A 23713-nucleotide genomic window follows, 5' to 3' on the forward strand; every position below is an offset into this window, starting at 1 on the left:
TTCAATATATTGTTGGTGCACTTTGCTGAAATTCAGAAATTTTGTATCATGAAAAATATTTGCAAGCTCTTTTCTTTTCTTGAAATGCCTTTCGCCGGTTTTGGTTTCAAAGTAATCTGGCCTCAGAGAATGAGTTGGGAAGTTTTAACTCCTATTTCTTTTCTAGAAAAATTTTTATAGGATTGGCATTATTTCCTTCTTAAATGTTCAGCAGAATTTACCAATGAAGCTATCTGAGTCAGGATTTTTCTTTATAAGAAGGTTTTTAACTACAGGTTCAATTTCTTTAATTGATATAGGGATATCTATGTTTTTTCTTCTCGAGTGAACTTTGTTGATTTACATCTTTCAAGAAATGACCCACTTCATTTTTATTAGCTTAAAGCTGTTCATGGCATTGCCTCATTATTCACTTATCAGTAAAATCTGGAGCGATGTTACCTCTCTCATTCTTGATATTGATAATCTGTGTCTTTGCTTTTTCCCTGTCAGTGTGGATAGTGGCTTAACAATTTTAGTAATCTTTTCAGTGAACCACCTTTTGGTTTCAATGATTTTCTCACTTTTTTTGTTTCCTACTTCATTTACTTTTACTCTGAACTTACTTCTTTTCTTCTGCTTATTTTGGTTTAATTTGTTCTTTTAATTTTTTAATGAAGAAGCTGAGGTCCCTGATTTGAGACCTCTCTTCATCTAATATAGACCTTTAGAGCTATAAAATTCCCTCTAAGTATTCCTTCAATGGCATCTCACAAATTCTGATATATTGTTTTCATTCATTCAGTTCAAAATGCTTTCTAATTTCCCTTTTGATTTCTTCTTTGATCCACGGATACCAGAAATGAGTTACACAGCTTCTGGATGTTTGAGTATCTTCCAGAGATCTTTCTGTTACTGCTTTCTGATTTAATTCCATTGTGAACTAAGAAGACACTTTGCATACAGCTTAAAGAATCTGTCAGGCTATGCCTGGGTTCTCTGCCACAGCACAGCCTGGAAAAACTCTCAAGCAGCAACCTGGGAAAATCTAGCAGAGTCCTTTCAGGGATCACTTTCTGTTGTTACTTGAGGTCCAATATCTTGAAACCCATTGTTTCATATATTTATTCTGTTTTTCAGTTCTTCTCAGGCAGGAGGGTTAACCTGGTTCCTGTTAGGCCATCTTGGCTGGAAACAGAAGTCTCAAATTTGTTTTAAGTATTATGAGTTTTGAATAAATATTTTATCAGATCTTACACATAAAGAAACTCTGGGTATAAGCATTCAGAGGTATAATCAGAAATTTATATACCAAAAAGAGTTCCCTAGGCCAGATAACAAAAGAACATAAAAATAGCAAGCCATCTCTTTCATTCTATTGGAAGTGTGTACCTATTTATCACTCTCATACTTAACAATTGATACAATATATTTCTAAAGTGTAGAAATATATTACTTTTGCAATTTTGTGTTTCACTCGAAATAAAGTTGTAGTTAAGTGTGTGAGTTTTGAGGTTATACCACTGTGTTCCAATCCTACTTTCTCCATTTATTAGCTGAGTGAATTTCAGCAAATTTTTTTTACCTCCTTGTGCCTCAGTTTTCTCATTTGTAATATGACGTTAAAAAATGATATCTTTGGGTTGCTGTAAGTATTAATTTCTCTAAAAAACTTATCATAATCCCCAGCATTACATAATTTTCCATTTCAAATTAATACTACTTTAATTTATGCAGAGATAAATCATAATCTGACTGAAAACACTATAGATACAAACGTAATAGATTCACTGCTATTATCTACCTGACATGCAATGAATTCTCCTGAATGAGGTCTTTGCCTTCAGCCTCTCCACCCTCCATTTCTTTTTGTTTACCACTCCAGATTGACCTTTATAGGGAATTCCTTTCAAGATTAGAAGTCCTTCATAATCCCTCTCCCCAGAGCCTACTGCATAGAGGGCAGCCTCTTGACTTTGGCATTCCAGACTTTGGGTATTAAGGTCCAAGTTTATTCTTCCAGCCTCATCTTCTATTCTTCCCTTTCACTGTATCTTAGAGCCACACTGATGAATAAGCATCCATGAACACTCAAGGACCTCAACTACGTCTGTACTTTTTTCATTCTATTTGTTCTACTTGGAACCGCTATGTTTATGTAGTCACATACACGGCCTGCCTTTTATATACTGCACTGTGTGGAGCAGAGGGAACACAAGGCAACTTAAGATAAAAATATCTGCTCTTAAAAGGCTCACAGCCAAAAAAGTAAGCAGTCACAATGCAATGATGAAGAGAACTAGTCTAAAGGAATGGGATATATGGCAGGTATAGTAAAAAAGAAGAGCATGCCTAATTTTTGCACCAAAGGTAAGTAAGGTAAGACAGGGAGGCAGGTGGTGGTCAAGGAAAGCCTCACAGAGAAACTGTTCTCTGGACAGTCTGAAGACCCCTCTGACCTACTTGTATTAGATTTAGCAATATACTAGCCCATTGATTACAAGTACCTTGAGTGAAATAAACTACTATATATTAGTTACACTGTGAAATGCTTGGAACAAGACTTTGTGCATAGAGAAGGGGGAGACTAAAGAGACCAGTTAAATAGTGAATAACTACTAATAGCAACACTGGTACTTACAGTAGAAACATGTCAAAAAAAAGATGAGCAGGGTCTAAAAATTCAAATGCATAACAGGCAAGGCAGTGATGATATATAGTATTTTTCATTTGACCTGTATTATCACAAAAAATCCACACAAAAATTACATTGTTCACAACGGATGCACTCTGACCTAAGACATTCCGAGTGATGCTGGAACAATCTTCCTCATCCATAAACACAATTCTGTGTAGGAGAGCATATCATATCTTGGCTTTATTTTTCATAATTATAGCTTATTATTTATTGAGCACTTACTCTGTGCCAGACACTGTCTAGGCACTTTATCTTTCATTTAATTCTCATACCAAGAATGCGAGCCATTCTTAAAACATGCTATTTATTCTGAGTCCTTACACTCTCAATAAAAGCAGCATTAAACTTTATGTGTATGATTTAAACGGTTGACAAAATCCCTTTATTCCGTATCTGAAATTCCATTTTTGAATATTCTGCTGTCATCTTTTTGATAACTGGGGAGTTCAGTTAAAAGAGATTAGCATCAATAGTGATCATTTATTGGGTGCCAAGTATTGTATCATTAAGTCTCAAAAATAATTCAAGGTTGACACAGTAGACACCTATTATATATTCAGAAACACAGATCAGAGAGGGCAATCACATTTCCAAGGTCACACAGGTCTTAATATTAAGGTTTGATTCTGGCTATACTCTGTGTTCCTAAAACACAGCAAATATCACTCAGTAGATGCCTACCATGTGCCAGGTGCTCTGCCCATTATGTGTTAGGAGCTTATTAACACAGTATTGCTTTTAATCTTCCCAACAACTCTATAAGGTAATTGCAGGTCCACAATCCTTTATCTGAAACCCATGGAGACAGGTGTTATTTAAGAACTTTTAGTATTGGGGAATTTTTTTTTTTTTTTTTTTGAAATATACAATGATATAACACAAACCCCTCTCCCCAACCATGCACGTTTTGTTATTTATTGCTTCTGGCTAAATCCTATGTAATAACCTTTCATTATATTTAATTCGTGTGTGTGTGGTAGCTTCACCTAGTTTCCATACCAGCTAAAACTCTAATGTCTTCGGACCTGATGCTGAAATAGGAAAACAGGAAAGTATTTATGGAGCTACACAAATATAAAATATTTGAATATTTTTATTTTGTATTGCAGGTTCCTCTGCCTCTACGTAGACAAACCAAAAGCAAACAAAGATACACATAAATAAGGACACTTAGAGCTGGAATAAATGAAAATACTCACTGGTTTAACTCAAAGGAGTTTTAGAAATAAAGCATCAGGGTCTAACAGGCTGCCAACACATTCAGTCTTACTGCATAGATCAAAAGAGCACAGGCTTAAATCGAAGAGTGAGAAACGGAAGCTTGGCCTCTCCCAGATCAGATTAATCAATGAACTGATTTTCTCCAAAACTTAGAGCCGTCCTTTATACAGCCCAGCATCTCCACTCTGAGTTTTAGCTTTCCATCTCCCTTTGCTATCATTCTTCGTTCCGTTCTTTTCTTTCCCTTCCACTTTCCACTGCCTGCTTTTTTTCTCTCTCATTTTCCTTCCCTTCTGTTCTTAATGGCATTCAAGATAAGGATGTCATCTGAGCTACTGCCAAAAAGTTCAGTTCCCACAGATCTTCTGGTATTTCTCTGATGCCCATTTAAGGCTAAGTTTAGCTTAGAGAGTGCAAGGTTATAAAACGTTCTTAACGACTTCAGGAGTGCAGAACTGTGTGTGTGTGTGTGTGTGAGCGTGCAGGAGCGTGTGAGTTTGACATCTGCGGCTGGTAATGTTTTCTCTCTGTTCCTTGTAATTTCATTCTCACTAAATCTTCTGAGTGCAAGAAAAAGGGAGACCTCTTATTTCTATAAACCAACATCAGCTCAGTAACTGGGGTAACTGGTAATTAATTGTAGAGTTTAAATAATGTTATTCAGTACAAGATTCCATCATGCTATATCGTGCAATATCAACACAGGAATTAGTCCAATACTGTTTTTCCCATTATAATGAGCTAGTTTTTTTCATTCAGATTAATTGCAGGAAATCTTCTGTAAGTCTCCCTTAATCAGGAACCATTTCTGACCTCTCACATAAATTTGTTACTACTCCTATTATAGTATTTACTATGTTGTATTTTATTTTAGTGTTTAAGCAGATGACTAGTTCTAGTCTTTAAACAGATAATTTGCTTCTCATTAACAGGGAGTATATGTTGTTTGTAAGTTGAACTCCACATACTTGGCCTAATACTAAATAAGTACTCAATAGACATGTGATAAATAAATAAATAAATATTTATAAATAAATTTATTTTAGTTACCATCCTGTATGTTCTAACTTGTGGTTAAAAAGGTAAAAGAATAAAATTCCAATAGGAATTTTAGGAAATTCCTAGGAAAAAATTATAGATATTTATAATATTTGGAAATGGGGAAGACTTTTTAAACATAATACCAAAGGAATAAATCATAAAAAGCCTTTTTGGAGGGAAATGAACAGAACATATGAAAAGCTTTAAATTTTCACATATTCAATGACTCAGTAACTACATTTCTAGAATATATTCTAAGAATCAAATCAAAGATATAGATTTATCTACATAGATTTTTATCACAGCTTTGCTAAGAAACAAACCAATAAAACCACAAGAGAACCTGAAAATGACCTTAAATGTTAAATGTTAATTAATAAAAAATGTAATTACAGCAGACAGCTGTATCACCATAATTGAATTTAAGGTCTGAAATCAGATTGTTGGAGATCCTCCTCCTGTTCTAATACCCCCAATGCTACCATAAGTTTGAAGTGGGCAAAACTTCCTCATCTGTGAGACAGAGAAAATAACTTTACAAATATCACAGAGTTGTTTAGAATGTAGATACCTAGCCCTCATTATTACAACATGCAGTGTAACTATTACAATCCATAATCTAATACAATGTTGTTCATAACCTAAAAGAAGCAGGATATAAGTATATTTCATGTTACAGAACGTGAAATATTCTTACAGTTGATTCCAGTAAGAATGGAAACAGCCCATTCTTTGTAAGCAATATGTGTGGTAGAACAAAGGACTCAAAGTATAACCCAAATCTTAAAAGTAATTAATTCTGACTGGAGAAAAATCATAAATAATTGCATTTCTTATTTTTTCTTGTCTTATTTTCTAAATTACCTTATAACAAACACGCGTTACCTTTAGATAAGAACATTACAATGGGAGGAATTTTTTCTAAAAGTACTGCCTATTCATTTCTTGGAAGTATCAAATCCACTGCATATAGAATTCTGCAGAATTCCAGTCTGTTCTCTCACCACACTCCCCTGTATTCCTGGTCACATTATTAATTTACTATGCTACTTGAATGTCCATAGGCTGAACAAACCCATCCTGCATACTTTATAATAAATTCCAAGAGCATGGAATTAATGTTGATTAATAAATGTATAACTTATTTCTGCACAAAGTTTGGTCTGGTCTACATAATCCCCCGAATTCTGGAAAATCCTAATTTGCCAATCTCCACTCTCGTTCTTGGAGAATCTGGATAAGGTCTGAGTAGGTTTAATAACAGTCACCGTTACTTTACCGACTGAAATGTGAGTGGATGAACAGAATAATTCAAGACTTTAAGGTGCCATCACACAATCCTGAGCAGTAAGTTATAACGGATGCCTTTAGAGAAGTCACCATCATCACGTTCCCCCTGAATTAGACAGTAAGAGAGGCACTATACATCTGTTAAATGCCTGCTTAGGCAGGAGCATAATAACGCAGAGTTTAAACAGCCAGGACTCTGACAACGGAATTCCGTCTCATGATGAAGGGAGCGAGCGCACACCCTGTGACTGGAAGTATTCGAGCAGAAGCTGAGTTACTCCTCCTCAACATGTTTTTAGACACTGAGTTTATGCGTTAACTGGATGATTTTAGGAGAGTTATCCTGAAGGGAAGTCCGTCCATTTTACATTTCACATAAAGGCGTGATACTTTAGATTTTATAAACTTTAACATTTGCAACTTGATCTCACTTTTTTTTCTGATGCAGATTCAGATTAACAAAAGGAATTTTTCTTTAAAATATCAGTAGGTTAAAAAGTAAATTTTCTATCCTCGTTTTTAAGGTACCATTTACTTAAAGATGTACATTTTAAAGGAAATGTCACTAAGCATAACGGTATTTGAAATTTTACCAAATTTACATACTTTTTAAAAAGAAGTCATGTTTACATGTTTACTACTACAAACTGTTAAAAAACAATTGTTTAACAATTTGTAGTAGTAATTTATGCATAAGGTCTAGGATATATTTCTTTCTTTTTTTTTTTTTTTTGTGGTACGCGGGCCTCTCACTGTTGTGGCCTCTCCCGTTGTGGAGCACAGGCTCCGGACGCACAGGCTCCGGACGCACAGACTCAGCGGCCATGGCTCATGGGCGTAGCCACTCCGCAGCATGTGGGATCTTCCCCGACCGGGCAAAAACCCGTGTCCCTTGCATCGGCAGGCGGACTCTCAACCACTGCGCCACCAGGGAAGCCCTAGGATATATTTCTAACAGATGGTCTCTATATAAGCATCAAGGAAAATTCCATTACAAAATACGATTTCAACAACCATTTAAGGTATAGAAGTTGAAACAGGGACCTAGGGCAGGCCATGTTTTTTTTTTTTTTTAATATTTATTTATTTATTTGGCAGCATCGGGTCTTAGTTGCGACATGTGGTATCTTTCATTGTGGTGCGAGGGCTCTAGAGCACGTGAGCTTACTTGCTCCACGGCATGTGGGATCTTAGTTCTCTGAACCAGGGATCGAACCCGCATCCCCTGCATTGGAAAGCGGATTCTTAACCACTGGACCACCAGGGAAGTTTCCAGGCCACTGGAGTTTATAATAAGTAATCACTGTACTTAGTCCAGAAATCCCTCAGGTAATTTCATTTCTTGCCTGCCTGCCCCCTCCAAGTTTCTACTGATAAATAATAAGGTATATTTTAAGTGTTAGAGAAAAAACACCAAGTCTTGATATATAATTATGAATGCATGTCTATGTATTTTCAGGTTTATATTAAGTGCAATATTTATCTTATTTCAAATGTCTTCTTTATGGAGAGAGAAGCAAAAAAATTGAATATTGTCATGTGCCTTGGACATAGCTAAGCTGTCTGCATTTTACAATCAGCATGGGACCACAAGAACTCTTTCTTCAATGCTAAGTATAAAAGGTCATTGTACATATCAGCAAGAATGAGGAAAGAACTCCAAAAAGGCTCAGCTTGCCCAGCACCAAGACTCAAGTTAAATACCACAATCATGCCAGCCATTGGTTACCATTCAGTCTCTGTCTGCAGTCTGGAAACCAGTCTGCCAGAAGCCCAGATAGCAGAAAAAGCTGCCATGTTTATCACACTACTGATCCCAAGAGACCAATTTAAACAGAAATTATATGTGTTCTACATTAAGAATGAAAAGTATCCCTAACTTTACAAAAGAGTTTTTTCTAGGACAACAAAGAACATACATTTTGGAAATTCAATCATTGAAAAAGACAATATGAACCGTAAATGTGAACTGGGCACATGGGCCTATTCACCAACGTCAACATAAATAAATTATTCCTTTTGTAGCTAAGCAGACAGTGTTTCTTGAGAAAAATTGTGAACTCCACTTTCAGTGGGTTAGCTATTACACATTAAAAATTCAGTTGAAAATATCTTTCAAAAGCGTTAAAGTTCAGGGCTTCCCTGGTGGCGCAGTGCTTGAGGGTCCGCCTGCCGATGCAGGAGACGCGGGTTCGTGCCCCGGTTCGGGAAGATCCCACATGCCGCGGAGCGGCTGGGCCCGTGAGCCATGGCCACTGAGCCTGCGCGTCCGGAGCCTGTGCTCCGCAAATGGGAGAGGCCACAACAGTGAGAGGCCCGCATAACGCAAGAAAAAAAAAAAAAAAAAAAAAAAAAAAAAGCGTTAAAGTTCAGAGTTGCAATCTAAGAGTGGAAATTGCTAATTTCTTCTTTGGAAGAAACAAAGTTTTAGAACTTTCATCTGAAGGTTAGTACTTAAAAAGATTTTTAAGAAACAAACCCATGTTTTAAAAACAAATCCTTCAGGCCAATGCATTAACTAATAAATTTTGTAATTCTTCTGAAAACATGCTACTGTACATGTAAAATATATGTTAAGTCTTTGTTGAATTTCCATAAATTTAGTAAGGACTAACAAACCCAATGAATGAATAACTGTTGCAGAATAACGATGTAATGCCTGGAAGCCTCTTTCTCGAAACTACACAATTCCTTTGCCAATTAGGAATTGAATTTGAAATCTGCTCAAGATAAAAGTGCTACAAAGTTTACATGACCTCCAGAAAAATGAACATCATCTCCACCAATTATAACTATGTTTGAAATTATAAATTTAACTATTTTCCATTCTATGGTGTTTAAATAAACTTATCATCTCAGAAATTTGTTTTATTCCATTCTCAACAACTTATCATTTTGCGCTAACATTTCACAATTAATTTTTCTTCCCAAAATAAAAGCATCTGGTGAAGACATTTAAATTTGTCCTAAGTATAACTATAAACTCTGTCATTTGTGGAATGTACTTCGGTCCCAAGAAATCTCTATTACCTTAGGAATAATGTAAATATCTTAATGTACATATACGCACAAGTGTATGTTAAAAGGCTGCATACATCTTACTTTTCAAACTTCACCATGTAATTCTAATTTCTCAGCTTCTTCTCAAGCTTCAACCTGAATACCAGGATTAAGTTTTTGTCAGTGTAATGGATATAATTTTTAAAACACTAGGTTTCTTTGCAATTCAAAGCCTCTATACATATATAAACCATCACCACTACTTATCTGTAACATTTCAATGACATAGCTTCATATACTCAAAGTTTCACAACAAAGAAAGCACTATACAACTTTAGATGCTATGAAAGCCCTGGGAAAATCAATTGAGTATGTATGTAATTTTGAATGATTATGTAATATTGATTTTAGTTTAAGCTTATTTTACTTTTATGGTTCAGTGCTAAACAGTTATCCCATTTTATAAAATTTACCTTCTTTGATATGCCCTTTTGCTATCAGAACATTATTAATAGTTCATTTATTGCATCAACACTGGGGATTTTCAGTAGTCTACAGGTCACGAGTTTAACTGCTATTTTAACTATGGTAAATTGGTTTCATATTGGCTTGACCGACCGTTTACATGGATAAGGTGGACAATGCTGGATGTCTACCCAACACCCATTCCCCTACCCCTTTCCTCCTGCCCAACACAACGGCTACTGGGTTGATACCAAACTCTCCTTTTCAGATAGATGACTTTGAGAGGCTTTTGTGATCTCCTGCTCCAAAGACAGGTCCTGGTAAGTCTATATGGAACATATTAATACCATTCCTCTTACCAGGGACTGGTTCAAAAGCTCAAGCTTAATCCAATCAGCATATGGAGTATCTCTGAAGACTAGTATTGGCCCATGGTTAAAGGAGAAGTTTTCTCTCTCTAGATGTGAACAAGAAAGCATGTTCCCTTAGTTACTGCTGGCAGTCATTTTACAACCATAAAGAACTGGAGGGTAGGGCAAAACTGACAAAGGAAGGCAAGGCCAAGAGAAGTAGAACAACAGAATGAAAGCCTTGATCATGTCCTACCTGAAGCCCACTGACTCTGGAATTTTTGTATGCAATGTAACATATTTCCTTGTTGGTTAGGGCAATTTATTTCAGATTTTTGTTGGCTCTGCAGCCAAGAACATGCTACATTTTTTTTTAACATAGGCCACACTGCCAACAGTGACTCCTAATTTGAATTAACTCCAAATTATTAGGATCTGCCATCAGTCACTCACTCAGAATTACTCTAGAGCCAGAGTCCCAGAGTTGGCCGCCTGAACTGAGTTCACTCTGGTGGAAAAAACTGAGACACTTCAGCTGCTATTAGCTATATCTCAAAATCTGACCATGCAAGTTATAGACATAATCAAAGAAGAATTAAAATATTATTTCGTTAGAAGATTTTTTCATCAGGTAATAAAAAATTACACATTTACAAGATAAACTTCTCCAAAGGGAGGTTCTCTTTTCTCTTCTTACCTCTTTCACACTGTGGACCAGTGAATCCATAAACACAAGCACAGCGGTTGGGTCCAATACAACGTCCACCATTCTGACATCCATTTTCACAGACGGCTGCACACAAACACAACAAGAAGCTCACTGTACAGTAAATGTCCAAGTACAATGTAGTAGTGTAGAAATGTAGCAATAATGGATCTTACCTCTCAAACACATCACATCATGCATTTAAGTAAATATATTTCAGTGTATATTGAGACCAAAACCTACACAATTCATGTAAATCACATTGTTAAGCATTTGGTAAAAGTTTTTTTTTAAATCGGAATCACAAGGATTGGCTGGCTCTAATGCCCATAGTCAGAATATAATGAGTCGATCCTCTATTTCAGTTCTATTAACACTATAATCTATTTTCATAGGTAAAAGGTGACTAAAATATGAAGGAAAAGGATTGTAGAATTGAGAGAGCAGAGAGAGGGAGAAAAAGAAGCAGAGGAAAATGCAATATGAAAAATTAAAGAGGATATGGCAATAAAAAAGAAAAAAACAAAGAAAAGGAAGCCAAAAACGAAGGCAGAATAAATAAGTAAAAGGCAAAGCTAACATGAAAAATGGGGGGAAATACTATCAATTCAGCAATAAAATACCAAGAGAAGTAACTAACGTGTCAACTTATAGAAAGAAAGAAAGGGGAAAACCTCACTGTGTCAACACAAAAGGTTCTTTCTTATGAAATTAACCCACAGTTCAAAATGTGTAAGTAATGATGACAAACACCTGCAGCACACACTTTCCCTATTCCAACAGCATTTGCTCACTTTGTGTCTCTGTGTCACACTTTGGTGATTCTCACAATATTTCAAGCTTTTTCATTATTATTACATTTGTTATAGGGATCTGTGATCAGTGACTTGCTGAAGGCTCAGATGATGGTTAGCATATTTTAGCAATTCCCTACTCTGGACTTGCGACAGGGAGACCAGAATTTGGAAGTCAGGTGGCCCAGAGGGAGCCAGTGAGTCAGAAAGGAATCTGAACTCTCTCCCCACCCTCTCTCCCCACTGCACCTCCCAAGGGGAGCAACTCAGCAGCCAGGACCCAAGACAAGGAAGTGTCCTAAAAAAAATCACCCTTCAGATTACTTGAAAAATAAGTATTCCTCTGAAACATAATGAGGACAGCTGAATTCAAGAATCTCATCTCCTGCAAGAGAAAATACCAATACTACAAGCTGTGTCATAACCTACCCACCTGTTGAACAGATTAACACTCTGTCCTCACAGAAGTAGAAGAGGATTACATTCTATGACCTGTGCCTCCAAAACAGGACTTAAGACACGAAAGGGCAGTGACGAGGCAGAGCACATTTACATGCGCTTCAAGTGAGGGCCATATCGGAAATGGGAAGCTCAGTAAATAAAGCGATATCTAAAGATGCAAAAGGGTTGCTATTTCCTTACCAGGAACATGCAGCTGGATTACCTACCATCATCCAGAGCACACAGAATGGTTTCTCTTCTGCTCATAGTAGCAATACCAAAGCAAACTTTGAAACAAGACACCTTCATCTTAAAGCATCAGTGTGCCAATAGTCTTAAAATTCTTTGTCTGCATCAGGCTTCACTCCAAAGCAGAATTCTTTGTATGTCTACACAGGAAAATCTCCCTAAGAACCACACCTTTCCACTTCTTCCCTTGTCCCAAGCCGAGTTTTACTAGAAAGTCCAATTCATTACTGCCTTGGAAGAACAGTTGGGCAGTAAGTTAGATGGATAAATACACAGGATAAAAGACGCGAAATAAAGGTCATGAGAAGCATGAGAAAGATGGAGGTGGACAGGAATGTGGAAGGAACAAAAATCTGTCAAGAGAACTCTCGGTAGGGTATAATTTCACAGAAACAACCGTAAGGATTTGAAGATTTTGATTGCTAAAGGTTTACTGCAAATGGGTAACACTCACCTAATGTAATTAATTCATATGAAAGGAATTTTCTTTAAATACTATCAAGGTGTAAGAAATGTAAATGAAAGTCACTGTCCCAGACATGTTCTCTCATTATACATATGCTAACCCTTATGATGTGAACGGGAAAACGCATCCATGACTGACACTCAGGATCTATCCCTGGGGAGGCGGAGGGAGGGCTTCTCTCAGGGTTTTCCAAGACACAGCTTCCAAATGCCAGTGAGGAGAAGAGGGCTGGATAAGCCTGGAGCATCTCCTGGAGAGAAGCTCTCCCAGTACACATGAAATCCAGGCTAACCTACACAGGTTAGACTAACAATGCCTCTCTTCTCACGAAATTTTTTTTTTGGTGTGGAAAACGTAGTTATTATTCATAAAAAATTATGTTAACATGGCTTTTTGTTACTTCAAATGAAATAATTTTTTAAATTTCTCAATTTTAATTTTTAATACAGTAAATATCAGCAGGTATAACGCATTTAAACAAAAGATCTTCGGTGACTTCAATAATTTAAGGAAGTACCAAGGGTTCCTCTGAACAAGAAGGACGAGACCGGCCGATACAGCCATTTGCTTCTATTCCTACTCTCACCTGAGAGAGAGCTCTTCCAGGAGAGGGACCATAGGGAGTTTGCCCCTCACTTACTGTAGTATTTGACGTACTGCAGATTCTCAAAAGCTCCCAAAATAGGTCAAAATCTCGCGGGATTCTTCCCACCTTTCGGGGAGGCGGAACAACGCAGGGAACAGATGAGGAGTTCTGCTGTGCTCAGCACATCCCAATCATGTCATCCTTCCCATTCTCAGCTTCCCTGCCTATAACGTAGAGTTAATAGTCCCTACCCCAGAGGAGTTTGAGGATTAAATAAAATGGTGTAAAAAACAAAGTTCACAGTGGCTACACATTAAAGTGTTCTACAGTCTTAATTCCCCTTCTTTTTTATACTCTGCAAAGGATCTCCATGAAAAACAAGACTTGTTCTACAGCCACCAAAGTTTACCCTGAAGAGCAACAGCCAAAGAAGAGAAGCAGGCAATGCAGATATAAAAGTGGACCAAAGGGAAAAAAAGAGGTAATTTCCTTCTTTTGAATAAATTAGGATAAAAGTTATTTTATAAAGTAACAAGACATAACGGCAACAAATTTACCTTTCAACTGCAGTTGGAAAGAAACTTGTATAAGCCTAAATTTCCACCATGGAAAGAATGCTGACCACTCAGGAAGATAAAAAAAAATGCTTACACCTAGTGTGGGACAAAGCAAAAGGCAAGGAAGAAGACGACTATGGAAAGAAATATGAGCTGCTTTCTTAACTGCCTGCCGTGATGTGGGGAGAAGGGAGAAGCAAAGCCTGTTTCAAGCTGGTCAGCCTGTGATATAGAACCCTGATCATGACTGCCAAAGCCTGAATATTTTTATTCAGTGAATATTTACTGAGCACCTACTCTGTGCTAGGTAACATGACAAGTGTCTGTTATTACTAGACAGACTCCTGTACCACTCAATATAGGTACAAACACTTGGACATAAGCCAAATCTGAAATTATGGTAGTTACTTCTACACAAACGTATGGGATAAAAACAGATGCTAAACCAGGTTAAAATGTTACAAAGAGGAAAGAAACCAAAGCCTATTTTTCTACATGAGATAATATAAATCTCTACTACTGGCGCTACCTTTTTCCTTTGTCTTCCAGGTTACCATGCTCTCCCAGTTTTCCTCCTGTCTCACTGTCTACTCTTCCTCACTCTTTGCTGGCTTCTCCTTTCTCTTCACCTCAAAATGTTGGGCAGCAATCAAGGCTCTGGCTTCAGCCCACTTCTCTACCTGCACCAACTTCCTAGTTATCTTTGTCTAGGCCTACAATTAAAAGATTAACCAGATAAAAATTCAGTCTATATGCTCCCGAAGTCATATCTCTATCTCTGACCTCTCTCCTAAGAGCTGAGTTCATAGATCTTTTCACTTGGAAGTCTAACAAACTTCTTTAACTATCAAACCCAAAAGAGAACTCTTGATATCCCATGCTCTTAGCCCCACCTGACCCCAGTCCAACCCACTCCCCGCTCAGTCTTTGGAATATCAGGAAATGGCATCACCATTCAGCCCAGAGCTCAACCCAAACCTTCTAGATGTCATTATGGATCTTTGCTTTTTCTTTCAGTCTCATTCACCACACCCATTCCATCAGTACACACCTCCTTCCATAGATTCTACCTCCAATGCAAGCTTAATCCAAACATTTATCACCTCTTCAGTTACTAGAGCATCATTTACCAGCACCACTGCACTAGCCTCCTAACTGACCCTTTCATTTTCTCTCTTGCTGTTTCTACAATCCAGTTTCAACACAGCAGCCAGAGTGACTTTTTTTTTTAATGTTAATCGGATTGTATCACTCCACTGCTCAAACTGCACCAATGGGTTCCCATATATTTAGGGGATAGTCCAAATTTCTTTCCTTGGTTTATGAGGCCCTACACCTTTGTCTCCAAACTCATCCCCTGCCATTATTTCTTTCCCTCACTTCAGCCACATAAGTCTTCCTCTTGTTTCCAAAATGTATGTAATCTGTTCCCACCATAGGTCCTTTGTATTTGCTTTTCCCTCTGTCTAGAACACCTTTCCCATAGACCTAAAAGCACAGACTCAGGTCTGTGTTCAAAGTCACCTTCTCAGAGATTCCCCAGTTAAAAAATAGCAGAGAACTGCTTATTCTGACCCAGACTCTCTCCCCCTTACTCTCATTTATTGTTCTAGAACTTCTCATTCCCTATATTTGTATTAGGCATTTCACTTTTCACCTACTTGTTACCTGTCTTCCCTACCAGAAGATAAGCTCTAAGAAGTTGGGCATCATCTTGCTGGTCACTGATGTACTCCCAGCACCTTGCACAATGTGGGGCATACAGTAGTTATTCAATAAACATTGCTGAAGGAGATGAAAGAGTGCTTTCTAAAGAACATTTTCTACATTTCTGGGAAAGCAGCTAAGCAATTTTAATGTTTTTATAATCCTCATTTTAAAAAACATTTCCAGGACTTTTCTGGGTTCACAAGTTGATACTGTTACACCCGCCTCTTTACTCCCAGTAATACTCTCTCTATATAAGACAACTTAGAAAGCATCTTCCTTAAACCATTTCTTGAGCTGACATGTACTAGTTATCATACCATCACCTTCTTATTTGCTGGGACTAATGAATTTTTTAAGTTATATAACTTTCTTGAACCAAATGTTCTATTACCCGTGAGTAAATGTTAGGCAAGGATAGTTCCGCCCATGAGATATCTAGAGAACAAATTTTCAGATGTATGATGGTCTTCTGGCCCAGTGCTTTTTCCCTTTCCCCTGACTGAAACGTGTGGTGACATCAATATGGCTTGCCACAGGGGCAGAGGAACATAAAAGCACCTCCTACAGGATGGGAAACTACTTTCCGTCACCTCATTTCCCATTTCTGTGTGAAGAGCAGGGAAGAGACATACCTACAAGAGCTCTTTCTGTAGAACCTTCAGGAAAATACATACATACATACACACACATACCCCAGACAGGTACAGCAGCTGAATTCAGGCAAAAGTGGCTAGTCTTAGGATAGGTTTGACAAAATACTCTGAAAGACCAGTTGAGGCAAGGCTCTTCCCCTGCAATTCTAAAGGAATTACGATTTTTCTCCCTAAGGAGTAAAAGGTTGAGTTTCAAGAAGCATAACAGTGTCTCTTCTCTGGCTATTGAATTCTATAAAATAGGGATACAATCAGATCTCCTAATGTTTTGTAGGTGTAAAAAAAGGTATAAATCTGCTTTGTTATAAATAAAATAGACAAATTATGGGAACATGCTGTACAGTACAGGGAACTCTACCTAATGCACTGTGGTAACCTAAATGGGAGGGAAGTCCAAAAGGGAAGGGATATCTGCCTGTGTATGGCTGATTCATTTTGGTGTGCAGTGGAGGCTAACACAACATTATAAAGCAACTGTACTCCAATAAAAATAAATAAATAAATAAATATGGTGTTCATAATAGACTTTTTTAAATAGTTATAATCTGAAGTCCATTGTATAAAATTTGGAAAATGCTTGAATGTATGAAAAAATACAGAAAAAAAATCATTTATGAAAAAAGAAATTTTGTTACAATCTCTGATCCACTGTTGTCCAGCTGTTTCCTGCTCTCACCTGGTCAACCCTAGCCTAAAAAAAGTTATTACATTGGCATCTTCTATTCTTGCAAAAAACTGGCCTCAGTGCACGGTGTTCTCTCAAATTCCTTAAGATTCCATTTCCCAGGCTCAATCTCAGGCTAGCTTAACAGCTTTTTCCATACCTGAGAACCACCTACACAAGGGGTCTGCAAACTATGGGCTACAGGACAGATCTGGCTCACTGCCAGTTTTTGTGCTGTCAATGAGTTAAGAAGGGTTTTTACAATTTTATGTGGTTGAAAAATCAAAAGAAGAATAATGTTTTTGTGGCACATGGAAATTATATGAAATTCAAATTTCAGTGTCCAGAAAGTTTTGCTGAAACACAGCCAAGCTTTTTTATTTGCATATGGTTGCTTTTGCATTACAGTGGCAGAGTTGAATAGTGACACGGATCATAAAGTGTAAAATATTTACTATCTGGCCTTTACAGAAAATGTTTGTCGACTCCTGACCTTAAGAGAATATTTTTCTTTAAATCAATTCACCTGTTTATTTTAAATTATTTTAAAAGAAAACTTTATAGCACTTATAAACAGAAAGCTAGAATTACCCAAACCTGAAGGCAACCTCAAAAATAACATCAACAGCCACAAGGAGATACTTTGTATCCATTAAGATTGCTACCATCAAGAAAACAGAAATAACAATTGTTAGTGAGGATGTGGAGAAAATGGAACCCTTGTGCACTGCTGGTTCCCACCTGTAGTAAAATATAAAACGGTGTAGTCACTATTGAAAACAGTATGAAGGGCAGGTCTTCAAAAAATGTAAAACAGAATGTAAAACAGAATTACCACATGTGGTAATTATGGGTATATATCCAAAAGACCTGAAGCAGGGACTTGAATGGATGTTTATCCACCCAGGTTCACCACAGTGTTATTCATAACCGAAGGTGGAAGTATCTCAAGTGTCCATCAATGGACAAATAGATAAAAGCAAAATATGACATATACACAAAATGGAATATTATTCAGCCTTAAAAAGGAAGAAAATTCTGACACAAGCTACAATATAAATGAACCACGAACACATTATGCTAAGTGAAAGAAGCCAGCCACAAAGGGACAAATATTATATGATTCCACTTATATGTGGTACCTAGAGCTGTCAAATTCACGGAGACAGAAAGTAGAATGGTGCTTGCCAGGAGGTGGGGTGAGGGGAAATGGGGAGATAGCATTTAATGGGTACAGAGTTTCAGTATTGCAACACAAAAAATATTCTGTGGATGGATGTTGGCGACAGTTACACGACACTGTGAATGTACTTAATGCCATACTTAATGCCAGTGTACTGCCGTACTTAATGCCATACTTAATGCCAGTGTACTGAACATACACTTAATAGTTAAAATGGTAAATTTTATATATTTTACAATGATTTCAGAAGTTTTTTAAACTGCAACAAAACCAGAATAAGCTTAGTTTAAAACAAGCTAGATATTCTTGCACATCTAAGACGTGGTCTTGCTATGTTAAAATGGTTAATGAACAATTCTTTGGGAGGCCTTGATGATTAGCAGCAAACCTAGACTCTGCACCTGATGAAATGCAAATGGAGTGAAAAGGGACTTTCTTACTATTTATGATTCAACTTTCGTTAATATCATGTCCTTCTACTCATCCATACTTAAAAATATGGGGATTCCCGTACGAGTCCCACAATTTGGGAAACACTAACCTAAGTATTGCCCAGTGATAAGTCAAAATACAAGAGCTATCATCCTTACATTCTTGCTAAAAGGTTGTTTTTGATTATAATAGGATATTTTCCAGTGAGTGAAGAGCTTTGCTGGATTAAAGCTCCCTCTTTACAATGACATGATTTTTTAAAAAATCACTTCACAGCCCTGTACTGTGGTATTAAATAATAAAATATATTTGAGCAAAGGACAATTTATAAGATTGGCTCTGCTAGGGTTAAATTTGGGATATCCTAAAAAGAGAGAGAGATCACAGCGAACGTTACCATTTTTTTCAGAAAGGTATCCATGTTTTATGGAACTAGATAAAAGAAAATCAAGTAAATATTTACCTGTGATATATGTCAAATTTGATAAAGCACTAGTAATATTCAACAACATCAATACTCTAAAACAAAAATTTTTAAAGAACTGGAAAACATTAGGTATTCAGCTATAAGGTATGTCTTTTCTACCTCAAAATATTTTTAAAGGATTTTAAGATCCTTTACAAGACCTTAAGTTATGACTCAGTATCAAACACCCACTCAATCAAATTATTTCTAATAAATCGAGTCTATCCCAATGTTGCTTACGTTGTCCACAATAAGTTCCAATATATCCTTTCTGGCACTGGCAATGGTCATCTGCACAGGTCCCACCATTCATGCACCTAACACTGCACTGCTGAACTGCAAAGAACAACAAAAAACATAAAATTATCAGTCACCAGAATTATAGTATCTGTGAGAGTGATAAAACTATACTAAATACCCAATTAATGACAAATGTATTCTACGGAAGTAAATGTTATGACCCATGCATACCTTTATTTATTTGTAGTAAGTATGCACACGAGCATATCTGTTACAACATATGTTATTTAGTATATATTTAAAATCTATTATACTTTCAATGTTAAAAGAAGGAAATATAAGGTGACTAGAAGTGTAAGTTCTAGGATGCAGGAAGCACTCATGTATCCATTCAGAATGCGGTGGCTGAGGCCTGGCACTGCCATCACCCAGTGCTTAAGCAACTGCTTCTCTTTCTCTCACATCAAGTGTTTTAACAAGGTCTGCAGGTTCCACTGGAAAATATATCTCAAATCCATCTTCTCCTTTCTGTCGCCATTGATACTGTGTGGTTCCGCTACCCTCATCTCTCACCTGGACTGTTGCAGTAACCTCCTGATAGGTTCCCTAGCTTCTACTCTTACCCTCTTCAAATTCTTTCTCTGCAGAGCAGCTACAGTAATCTTTTAATAATATAAATGGCATTGCTTCATTTTCTTATTGAAACCCTTTCAATGATTCCCTGTTGCATTTGGGATATAATGCAACCCTTCCATGACCAAGGAGGCCATGTATTATCTCCCTGGATGTGCCTGCTTCTCTAAGATCTTCTCTTCCCAATCTTCCTCTTTGTAATCACAAGAACCTTTCACAGTTTCTCAAGTGAAGGAAAGGTCTTTTGATCCGCTACTTCCTCTCGCTGTGAGGGTCCCTCCCTGGCTCTTCTCATGCCTGGCTCATTCTCGTCCTTCGGAACTCAGCTCCAATATCACGTCTCATCAGAATGGTCTTGTCTGGCTCCTGTAACTAGGTTCCCCCTTGGCTCCAGGCTGCTCTCCTTCACAACAAAGTTTCCTTCCGAGAACTTACCACTATCTATAATGACTCTGTGGTGTTTGTTTACTTGTGTTTTGTCTGTCTCCCTACAGGGATGTAAGCTCCGTGACAGTGGATGCCAAGTCCATTATGACATCAGGGCACTGAGCTCATTGCCATTTGCTGGGGCCAAGGAAACTGTGGAAGAAGTAGACTGTGGTCAACAATGAATCGAGAGTTTCATGCCACAGTTTCAGATGCCTACTATCCATTCAAGTGGAGATGTCCAATAGGAAATGGAACATGTGAATATGAAGCTCAGTGGAGGGATCTACTCTAGAGATAATCATTATGAGTTAGCAACACATTGGTAGTAACTGAAGACATATATGTAAACAAGTTCACCCAGGGAGGACAGAACTCTTGGGAATACCTAGCTGTGACTGTAAGGCTAATAAAGAAGATACAGAAAGGAGACTAAGAAATAATAATCAAGAAAAGGAGTATTGTGAGCCATTAATATTTTACAAGTGAAGGGGAAAGAGAGCATTTCAAGAAGATACTGATTAATGGTGCTAAATGCTTTGTGGAGCTGGAGCATCTTGAGGACTGGAAAGGAGAGAAAAGTTCCTGATGGAAAGGCAGCCAGTATTACTCAAGGCCAAATGAATTCAGGGATCCCCTATTAAATTACATACCATAAACTGAGGGTCAGCCAGTGATTGTTCAGCTGCCCAGGTAGAGGAATTAAGAAACTGAACTGTATAATATTTCTCCAGGTTTGGGTTTTTTGCTGAGGGTGTAGTTGAGAAAACTAAAAGAACAGGATAATGAAGATATGGGGAATGGTATCGTCCAGGCAGTCAGACAAGGGAGGTTCAGGAAAGTAGTGGAAGAAATTTGCTAATCTGGGTGGTCAAGAAAGTCTCAATGAATTCTAAATAACAGGTTTTCAAAGGTTGGGAAAATGACAGATTATTTTCACAGAAAACGAAACTAGAGCATTAATCAGAAGTTTCATCATCAGACAATGACATTTGTTATATGAATCTTGAATCTTATATTCCTCAATCAGATAAATTATCTATTACCTTTTCTTAGGGAAAATTTGTAGAGAGAAGTGTTAAAAATATAACAACTTCACACTAGTTTGAGGCAGACAAAGATTTATTTCATTATTGAGCAATTAGATAAATAATATCTGCTTCCACCTTGCTATAAAATATTACCTTAAACACTGGCCGAAAAGATTAATCTTGGACCTTAAAGACCCATCAGTTTCTACTTAGGTCATGAAAAACACAATCTTAGCCCACTGTTATTGTGATCTTACAGAGCTGTTGGGAGTCAGTATGTGAACAGCAAAATAGCTAATATATGTAAAACATCTGGTCAGTACACAATAAATATTTGTTGTCATCTCAATCCTCTTATCCTTCCCCTTTAGTTAACCCACAAAACAGGATATGAGCCACAGGAGTTAAGCAAAGGCAATAAACAGAGCTGAGGGTTTGAGACTACAGGCTTAGGCATCAGAATCCCTGGCTTCAAATCCATGTTACTTTGGGCGAGTTAAACTTATGTGCCTCATTCTCCTTCTCTGTCAATGGGGTAGTAATAGTATCTCATAATATTCATATGAGAATTAAATAAAATGATATAGTTTAACACTTAAAACAGTACCTGCAACATGGTAAAAACCCAGTTAAGTTATAGCTATTACTCGCAAAGAATTACTTCTCCACTAAATCCAGGCTCTTTTACTGAATAGAAACATAGCTTCTGGACCAGTATGAAATCATTTTTCTTAATGAAAATCACTCCCCCATTACCCCTTAGTTGTTGGTGGCAACAACTAAGCCACCAAGGATTTTTACTCCAAAGATTAGTACTGACCTAGTTAGGAAAATTATCATGCGTCTATATCCTCATTGAAAAGGACATTTAGTATTTACTCAAGAGCTTACAGATAATGCAGTAAATAAGGTCACATATTAAAAACGTACTTGATTTTGATCCACAGGTTGGTGATATTTGGCCGCTGGAACAAGTACACATGTTAGGACGGGAACAAAATCCATCTCCACAACTATTTCTACAAATTGCTGTAGAAAGCACAACAGGGAAACGAACAAACAATTAGGTAATAAACCATAGTTTACAAAATAAGAAAACTATAGTTAAAAACAATAAACCTGAAAAACTAAGATACACAATATGTGATATATTATATACAATAGAATATTACTCAGCCATAAAAAGAAATGAAATTGAGTTATTTGTAATGAGGTGGATGGACCTAGAGTCTGTCATACAGAATGAGGTAAGTCAGAAAGAGACAAACAAATACCATATGCTAACATATATATATATATATGGAATCTAAAAAAAAAAAAAAGGTTCTAAGGAACCTAGAGGCAGGACAGGAATAAAGATGCAGACGTAGAGAATGAACTTGAGGACACGAGGAGGGGGAAGGGTAAGCTGGGACGAAGTGAGAGAGTGGCATGGACATATATACACTACCAAATGTAAAATAGACTGCTAGTGGGAAGCAGCCACATAGCACAGGGAGCTCAGCTCGGTGCTTTGTGACCACCTAGAGAGGTGGGATAGGGAGGGTGGGACGGAGATGCAAGAGGGAGGGCATGTGGGGATATATGTATACGTATAGCTGATTCACTTTGTTATACAGCAGAAACTAACACAACATTGTAAAGCTAATATACTCTAATAAAGATTTTTTTTTTGTTTTTTTTTGTTTGTTTTTTTTTTTGCGGCACGTGGACCTCTCACTGCTGTGGCCCCTCCCGCCACGGAGCACAGGCTCGGGACGCGCAGGCTCAGCGGCCATGGCTCACGGGCCCAGCCGCTCCGCGGCATGTGGGATCCTCCCTGACCGGGGCACGAACCCGCGCGTCCCCTGCACCGGCAGGCGGACTCCCAACCACTGCGCCACCAGGGAAGCCCCTCTAATAAAGATGTTTAAAAAATGTTTTAAAATATGTGATATATAATGCCTAATTTCAGATATACAACAAAATTACCCATTGTAGACAAGTGAATAAGTCTCTTAAGTATCCTTATGATAATGTTCACACAAATGAAGCTACTTCAAGTTCCATAATCCTAATCATTCAATTCTTATCAACACAGGTCATCTTTTCCATTCAAGGGAAAGAGTTTATAATCAGAATTCACCGTGAGAAGACAGTCTTGGTCCTAGGAAGCTGGGAGGGTTGAGGAAACCTAGAGGTCCTGCATACCTTCAGAAAACACAGCCAACTCTGTAAAGGACCTTCACAGGAGACAGAGAATGTGAAATTGGCTGAGCTGGAGACTCCACGCTCTAACGACTTGGCCAAGCCCCAGGGGTTCCATGCACATTCCTTCCTGGCTGGTATCTGACCTGCCCCATCATCAATCTTTGTTCCCCTTAATAATTCTCTCTCTCCTTCCTCCAGCCTTTCTTCTCCCATTTTACCTCCACAACCTAGCCTATTCCTGC

General features: G+C 37.6%; 1 protein-coding gene across 1 annotated transcript in view; it reads right to left on the reverse strand.

The window, feature by feature from the left end:
* LOC103072866 (fibrillin-2) overlaps positions 1-23713 on the reverse strand; it is a gene marked incomplete at its 3' end in the record, with an annotated part of 172374 nt that overhangs the window by 142490 nt on the left and 6171 nt on the right. Inside the window, exons 3-5 of the mRNA XM_007459998.1 lie at positions 22212-22310; positions 19192-19287; positions 10742-10837 (exon numbers count right to left, since the gene is read on the reverse strand). Of these exons, the coding sequence (XP_007460060.1) occupies positions 10742-10837; positions 19192-19287; positions 22212-22310 (291 nt within the window). The remainder of the gene's footprint in view (positions 1-10741; positions 10838-19191; positions 19288-22211; positions 22311-23713) is intronic.

This window comes from Lipotes vexillifer, unplaced genomic scaffold (assembly GCF_000442215.2).
Source record: "Lipotes vexillifer unplaced genomic scaffold, Lipotes_vexillifer_v1.1 scaffold44, whole genome shotgun sequence".
NCBI classification, from domain to species: domain Eukaryota; kingdom Metazoa; phylum Chordata; class Mammalia; order Artiodactyla; family Lipotidae; genus Lipotes; species Lipotes vexillifer.